General features: G+C 50.9%; 1 protein-coding gene across 3 annotated transcripts; it reads right to left on the bottom strand.

The window, feature by feature from the left end:
- Window positions 1-37: 37 nt before the first annotated feature.
- Window positions 38-7,483, bottom strand: ZDHHC4 (zinc finger DHHC-type palmitoyltransferase 4). 3 transcript variants are annotated; one of them, XM_066197809.1, is made up of 7 exons: window positions 7,334-7,483; window positions 6,170-6,300; window positions 3,722-3,795; window positions 2,427-2,605; window positions 2,213-2,338; window positions 1,204-1,448; window positions 38-772 (listed from the first exon to the last, which is right to left on the bottom strand). In XM_066197809.1, exons 2-7 carry the CDS (start codon window positions 6,290-6,292, stop codon window positions 488-490), a joined length of 1,032 nt encoding a protein of 343 aa, XP_066053906.1. In that variant the 5' UTR covers window positions 6,293-6,300; window positions 7,334-7,483; the 3' UTR covers window positions 38-487. The 3 variants fall into 3 exon arrangements, with proteins under 3 accessions (XP_066053906.1, XP_066053905.1, XP_066053907.1); XM_066197810.1 differs by lacking the exon at window positions 7,334-7,483 and having other exon boundaries at window positions 501-772; window positions 1,204-1,290; window positions 1,371-1,448; window positions 6,170-6,977; XM_066197808.1 differs by lacking the exon at window positions 7,334-7,483 and having other exon boundaries at window positions 6,170-6,977.
- Window positions 7,484-7,906: the final 423 nt, after the last annotated feature.

The raw sequence follows: 7,906 nt of genomic DNA on the forward strand, positions 1-7,906 counted from the left end.
TTTCCAATTTGTCTTCTATTATACTCACACAGAAGAATTTCTGGAAGGAGAGGAGAACAGGGATGCTTTAATTTCCTGAAGGTAATGCTCCAAAGCTGCAGTAGGATATGGTTTCTGCAGGTACGATCCTGACAGAAATCATTCTTTCAGTTAAATACGCACAACCGGTTTTAGTCATTGTTAACAGTCGTGGGTTAATTGTTTCCCAAAGATACAAAAAAATTGCTGCTTCCTCATAATTCACAGGAGCTCCGTGTTAGCCCTTCCCAGAGAGAAGGATTCACTCTGGGAAGGTGGACCCAAATCCCTGTAATCAGGGGCCAGGACTGAGCTGGCCCTGAGTCTCACTGGGGGAGGGAGCTCAAATGATGCTCTGCTGAGGCACCACTGTGTGAATTCTGCAGTAATCTCATTCCAAAATCTGCCTGGGGCAGCCAAGCCTGCTGCTGAACCAAAGTCTGAAAAACTGCCCAGAGAAACAATATCTTCATGTTTTCTTCTTCCTTTCCAGCACTGTAGGAGGGTTAAAGATTTCCTTTAAATTCCTCCAGATCCCTTTAGAATAAATGTTTCTGTAGAGGAGGGGTCTGTCAGGAGGCTGTGAGGGGAGATGGGGGGAACCCCCAAATCTTCGGGACTTGCACCATTCGTTGGTGGTTTGGTTGGTGAGGGCCAAATACAGACTGAAGCAGCAATATCCCCCCAGGACGAGTGTGAGCAGGATCACAAAACCCAGCATGAAGACAATCCTGGGGAAAGTCAAGAAAAGGTGCTGCAGAGAAAAAGAAAAGTAAGTTAAAATCTGGGAGGGTTGAATCCCATGTGCACATGGCACTGTGGCTGCATTCCAGGGCGGTGTGTCCTGCTCTAACACCTCCACGAAGGTACCTCAGGGACTCTGAGCTGTTTCCTAAACTTTACTACATCAGCTAGTCACTGGAATGTAAATTCCTCCTCCATGAACCAGATCTGCCGAGTGACAGATCCTGGAGACAGGAGTCTGTAGGATGTGAAGTGCTGGTGAGAAAAATCCCCCATTTTTAAAGTATTCAGCAGTGGCAGTTTTCTCAATCTAGTTATACATGAAAAACACCTAAAAACCTGCAGTCTGCCCCAAAACCCTGCAGCCTCTCCCCGTGCTGGGGGAACAGGACAACATTCCTGACAGCAAAGTGTACGGGCAGAACATTTTATACCACCGACCTGGACAAGGAAGGGAATCCCCACGGGCTGCTCCTGTCCCTGGGCATCCAGGTAGGTGCCGTGCATGATATTGGAGAGCAGCAGCACCTGGATGAGGAATGCAGCTGTGACAGCAGCCACAGCCCCAGCTGTGGCAGTCAGGGACAGCAGGTACAGCAGGAACACACCAGCATTGCAGGCCCCGATGCAGTTGTTGACCCACACACAGTGGTGGTCAAAGCGATGCACGCACGTCCTGCAGACACCTCCAGGAGAAAGGGGCAAAACGGGTCTTGGCACTTCATTCCTAATTAAGTTTGATCTTTACATGTTTTCTGAGCTGAAAATATGTGGGAGTTGCAGTCAGGGTTTAGCTGGCAGCTTTTGAAGCGAGTAAATTTAATTGTGTATCCTAAGAGAAACAATGAATTCCGTTTCCTCATTTATTTGCGAAGACTGCAGCTCCAAGACTTTGGTTTCTCTGACAGTACTGGCTGGCAAAGCACCTGAAAGGCAGAGTTTGTAGCTCCCACCTTTGTTTTAGATGATAAAAAGAGGTGGTGGACTTCTCATGCCTGGCAGTGTTCCAGGTCAGACTGGACAGGACTTGGAGCACCCTGGGATAGTGGAAGGTGTCCCTGCCCCTGGCAGGGGGTGACATGAGATGGGCTTTAAAGATCCCTCCCAGCCCAAACCATCACAGGATTCTGTGACTATGAAATAGAAAATCCCAGTCTGAGGTCCTGACAGGTGATAATTTCTCATTTAAATTCCAGCTGCTTGCAAACCCAGCTGTTCCCGACCCCGAATTATCCCTCAGAACTGGTAATTTGTGTGAGAAGAAACAGCACCCAACCAGCTCCATGGATGGGCAAATGCAGCTGTGACCTGGGACCTCAGGAAAACAAACACAGCCTCGTGAGCACTGAGCTGGTGACAGAACAGCTGTAGTGGGAACTGCAGCTCCTGGGGGAGAATTCCTTTGGGAAGGTCTTACTGTCATGGTTATCAAGGAATTTCAGATCCTTACTGCAGTGCTTGGACCTGGCTGGCTTCTCCACAGTGCATGTGGGACACACGAGGCCCCTCTGAAACAACACCCCATCATAGGCATAAACCTTAACCAGGGATGCAGCGTTGAATTTTGTTACTGTACCTGCAAAAGAGACATGAAAAGTAACTAAAAAATGAGATTTGTAGCAGATTTTTTTTTCTGTTTTCAAAGAGTAGGAGCATGATGTTACCAGGATTGGCCCGGGAGCAGAGCAGGAAGCAGCCCAGGTTCCCAGCCAGCAGCAGGTAGGGCAGGAGCAGCAGCAGGAGGTGGAACTGCAGCTCCCAGCAGTACACAACCACCTCCCAGGTGTACTCCCCAAACACTGCAGCCTGCAGGCCTACGTGCAGGACCACAAACAAACAGCTCCTGGAAAGGAAAGGGGACAGTCTATTTAATACTCAGCATCCTCATTAACAGGTCAAGTACACTCAGAGGTGATCAAAGACTTTCCAAATGCAAGGAGACACCTCTTTTAGGTTTTCAGGCCAGCTTGGATTGCATATTAATAGTGTTTTCTCCATCCACTGGCTTCTCCTCCTCTTCTTCCCACATACACTCCTTTAAATATGTCAGCTAAATTCCCTGCTTTATTCACATGTCCTTTGGATTTCTTTCCCTGTCAGTACAAAGTCTTATAATCACTTGCTGCTGACAAAATATGCCACAGCAACAGGCCACAAAACATTCTGCCAGAAGACATTTGCTACTCTGAAAGCAAAGAAAATTCTCCCAGAATAATCTTAAAAACTCTGCAGTAATATAACCAGCTGTTAGAAAATAAGGGTGGCAGGAGCTGGGCAGTGATGAACACCAGTTCCAGAGTGTGTGGAGAATCCCAGTGCCCCCAGCACCTCTGACTCTCTGTCTCAGGTTGTTTTGGAGCAGAGGATCAGCAGAACAGGTACAAACCCACCCCAGCACTCCCAACACAGCTGCAGATTTACAGCCCTGAAGTCACAGTCACACTGAGCTGCTGTCCCCAGAGAAAAGGTATTTAAATCATTCCTGAGGCACCAGAGTTTACAGACACCACAAAATCCACCTGAATCCAGCAGGCTGCACACTGGCAGCTTCCCCCTCAGCCACCTGGACACCCAGGCTGCTGGGCTGAGACTAATGGGATTTGAGGGAGAAGATGGAGACTGAGAGTCTGTCTGATTCCATCTGCAGCTGCCAGAGAGGCTGGGTAATTCCTGTGGGGCTGCAGGATCCCACCAGTGTGACCAACATCTGTTCCTGAGCCACATTATCTCCATTTGTCAATATGTTCAAGCATTTCAGGGCACCACCCTCTAAACAACAAAAATGGAAGGGAGAGACAACAGCGTGGCAAACCTCAAAGGGAATCTGTAATCCCTGACAGGCAGCCCAAATGGAGACAGAATACCTAAGGATCATACTGAGAGCTCTGATGGTGGCAGGAGATCCCAACAGAACCAGAAATAAGAGAGAACAAATGCCAAAGGGATACAAGTGCATTACCTTGTGTGGAAGAGCCTGTGCAGTGCCCGGTGTGTCACCCTCTGGAGCTGGGCGGGGACCACCAGTGACAGCACCTGAGGGAAATGAAGCTCTGTGTTACCTGGCCATCCCTGCTGCCTTGGGGCAAGCTCAGAGTTAAGCACAAGTCCCTCATCCCTCAGTTCTGGACCTGCACAGCCACAGCACCAGGGAGGAGGCTCCTTTTCAGGGGCATCTGAGCTTCTCCCCACAGAATCAAAGGTGGAAGAGACCTTCAAGAACACCAAGTCCAACCATAACACACAGAATCACAGAATCCTGGAATCACTCAGCTTGGACAGGCCCTAAAAGTTCCTCAAGTCCAACCTGTGCCAAATCCCCACCTTGTCCCCAGCCCAGAGCACCGAGTGCCACCTCCAGTCCTTCCTTGGACACCTCCAGGGATGGGGACTCCAAACCTCCCTGGGCAGTTTCAATGCCTGATCACCCTTTCCATGGGGAAAGAAGAGAGGCAGGAATGCTGCTGGGGTTTTCCACATGGGACTGATGTTCCTGGGAGCCCCCTAGGCCCAAACAAACAAATCTGGGTTAATGTGTGAAAGTTCTAAGGAGCTTAGAGTGGGTGTAGGGTGGGGATGGGTTAAGCAGGGGATAGAACTGACCAATTCCCCAGCTACAATATGCTCCATCAGCCCATCTGACAGATCAAAGGGAGATAAGCAAAGAGATAAAGTCTTTGGCCTCCAGAAAAGAGAGAAAAAAAAAAATCCACGAGCCAGCCAAACCCCCCAAAATCCAGTTTCTCCAGCTCCAGCTCTGATCCAGCCCCACAGCTCCATGTCTAATTGCCCTTTCAAGCAGAGCTTGACGTGCTGAAGGAGGAACCTGCCCGTGTTCATTGAGTGAATCCCTGAGCCAGGGCTGTGCCTGTGGAACTGTCTGCCTGGGCTGCTTCGAGCTGACACATCTCTATAGCAACACAGCAATTAGAGCTGCTGAGCCTATTTCTAGCTGACGTGGAGGGAAAATATGCAGTGAGAGCTTCTTGCCTCAGATGTGAAAGACCAGGAGGCAAAAAGCATATGTGGAGCTGAGAGGATGCTAAATATTTTGGTGTGAACTGGCACGTCTCAGCTCGGCAGCTCGAGGGACGAGTGTTTGTAAAAAGAAGTTGTTTTTTTTTTTTTTTTTTTTGAGTGTGCTGCAAGAGGAAATACAACCCAGCAGAAAAAGAACCTGCAGGAAACCTCAACACACTGCGGGCTAATGCCAAGTGCCCTCAGCTGCTCCCCCAAGGCCCTTCACCACCCTCGCGTCCATCCTTTGGACGCTCTCTAAGAGCTTCAGCCCCTTCTGATATTCTGGGGTTTGTATTGTATTGGTCCTTATCTTATAATAATTTATCTTATATTCTGACCTTACATTTAGCATTGCTTGTATTTATATCCCAGGTAAAATATTGATTACGTTCAGATGTATTTATTTCCCAGGCACAGGTATTGATTAGATTCCTCCAGACAGTGGCTTCACACCACAGCAGTAATTTAATTGCTGCTGTTTAAACACTTCATAGCAGCAGCTATTAAGATATGAGGGGGGAAAAAATCAATTTCTCTGCACAGTGTGTCTATAAACCAAAAGGAAGTATAATACCAGTAATAAAAAAAAGTCTATCTGAACTCCTGTGAACAGCATTAAATATAATTTACAATTTAAGTGATAATTCCCTCATCCTCTACCTTCCAGGAATATTGCAGCTTGCTTTTTTTTTTTTTCCCTTTTCATTCAGACACAGCCCAACAGACAGAAAAATGAACTGGTGCTTTTCCAATTCCGTTTTTACAATAAAATGCCAATTCTTAATCCTCTTTTAAACCTCTTCATTCCTGCTTCTTTCTTAGTGAACAAGAGCCTGCAGCATTAGTACACACATTAAAGAGCTTCCCCTAAAATATCTGCCACCACTTATAATTCTCTCCCTATTTTAATCCTCAAACCTCCCCCACTTTTTTCCTCTCGATGACAGCAGCCAATACCACAAAAACTGCAAATTTCTGGGCCTGATTATTTTTTAATTTTTCAAAGCTGTGTTACTGAAGAAGGCGCTTCTGGCATGGTGAGAAGCTCTATCCTCACCCCAGACAGGCACAGGCCCGGACAGGAGATGGGAGACCCAAATGATTTTTTTATTACCTGCTCGGGCAGGACTTAATCAACTCAAAGGAAGTGTATTTCTACTTCCTATCCCACTTCCTTGAGAGCAGACATTAAAACAGGATGAAATATATCACCACTCTGACCACACACAGTGGTTTTTTTGGTTTGTTGGGTTTTGTTTTTTTTTTTTTTTCAGAGAACAAATATAGCAGTTGTGCTAATTTTAGCAGAACAAAGCAGGGCAGATTACCAGAACGGGAGATGATCATTCCCCTGGAAGTTCATTCTCTACCTGGGAGCACAGTGCTTTACCTGGCTTGCCCTGTTGACACTCCTTGTGAGGAAACTCTCCTTCCTTCCCGAGCAGAGGCAGAGCAGGGCAGTGACGGTGAGCACAAAGCACAGGTAAATCAGGAAGAGGGTCAGGAAATCCATCCCGAGCCCTGCAATGGAACAGGAGCAGCTGTTGGAGCCCTGGGTGCCCTCAGCAGGGTCTGGCATTCCCTGAGCTCAGGGATGGAGCAGCCCCAGCCTGGGCAAGGTCCCCTCCAGCAGCACCCAGCACTGAGGGCAGTGTTTTATCTACCTCTGTGAAGGCCAAATGCAGAATCCCAAAATCTTTTAGGTTGAAAAAAACCTTCCAGCCCATCGAGTCCCAGCTGTGCTCGATGCCCACCTTGTCCCCAGCCCCAAGCTCTGAGTGCCACCTCCAGGTGACACCTCCAGGGATGGGCACAGCAAACGACCCTGGGCAGCCCCTGCAAGCCCTGAGCACCCTTTCCATGGGAAAATTCCTGCTGATGTCCGTCCTGACCCTGCCCCGGCACCGTCTGAGGCCGTTTCCCCTTGTCCTGTCCCTGCTCCCTGGGACATCCAGTCCCACTGTTCCCCCAGCACTGCCAAAGCCACCACTAACCCAAGCACTGTCCCCAAGTGCCACATCCACAGGGCGTTGAAATCCATCCAGGCACGGGGACTCCACCCCTGCCCTGGGCTGGGCAGCATTTCCGGGATGGAATTTTCCCTAAAATCCCACCCAAACCTCCCCTGGCCCAGCCTGAGGCCGCTCCCTCTGCTCCTGTCCCTGTTCCCTGGGAGCAGAGCCCGACCCCCCCCGGCTGTCCCCTCCTGTCGGGGAGTTGTGCAGAGCCACAAGGTCCCCCCGATCCCCATTTCTCCAGGCTCAGCCCCTTCCCCAGCTCCCTTCGGAGCTCCATCCCCTTCCCCAGCGCCGTTCCCTGCCCTGGGCAGGCTCCAGTCCCGGGGGTCAGTCCGGGACAGTCCCGGAGCAGCCGCGGCCCGGCGGAAGCGGCTCCGCTCGGGCGATCCCGGCGCTTCCAGCGCCCTCCGGCGCCGCGGAGGCCCCGGCCCCGGCACAGCCCCCGTGTGCGGGTAGAGATGAAACCGTGAACACATCACTGAAATCAGCCCGTGAACGCCGGAGCTGCCGCGTTCTCGCAGTCCCGGGCACGTTACCGTGTGAGCCCCGTGCGGTTGATGTGCGCCTTCCGTCTTCCCGCAGCGCCGCCACCCGCTGCCCTTTGCCCGTGCTGTGTCCTTCCTTAGGAATCGCCCCAAATCCCTGCAGCGTTGTGGCCTTTTGGTGGAGTCTCTAAAGCAAAGTTCTCGTGCCTTCCCGGAGCTCTGAGCACGGTGTTCCCTTGTGACCCGCATCCATCCTCCTGGTCCCACCCTGTCCCAGGTGAGGGGGGTTCGCTGCCGCACCTGGGGGTTCGCACCTGGGCCGGGGATGAGGATGGAGCTCCGTGCCCGTCCCTCGGCGCTGTCTGACAACTGAAACCGCCCGCCGCTCCCGCCGGGGCCGATTGGGTTACGGTGCCCGCCTGGAACTTGCCAGAGAAACTCGCCCGCGTCACGGATCCGAAGGCTCCCAAACTGCTGGGATGGTTTTCCCAGCCCGGGGTCCCGCTGTGCCGCTGGCTGGAGCTCAGACAGCACAGGTAAGCGTTCCAGGGATGCTTCAGGGGCTTCAGCCAAAGAGGACATGAGTCGTCTTGGTGGGAGGCAGGAGAGGAGCTTGAGTTTCAG

This window comes from Chamaea fasciata, unplaced genomic scaffold (assembly GCF_029207755.1).
Source record: "Chamaea fasciata isolate MVZ Bird 193981 ecotype frontalis unplaced genomic scaffold, bChaFas1.0.hap1 SCAF_16, whole genome shotgun sequence".
Classification (NCBI taxonomy): domain Eukaryota; kingdom Metazoa; phylum Chordata; class Aves; order Passeriformes; family Sylviidae; genus Chamaea; species Chamaea fasciata.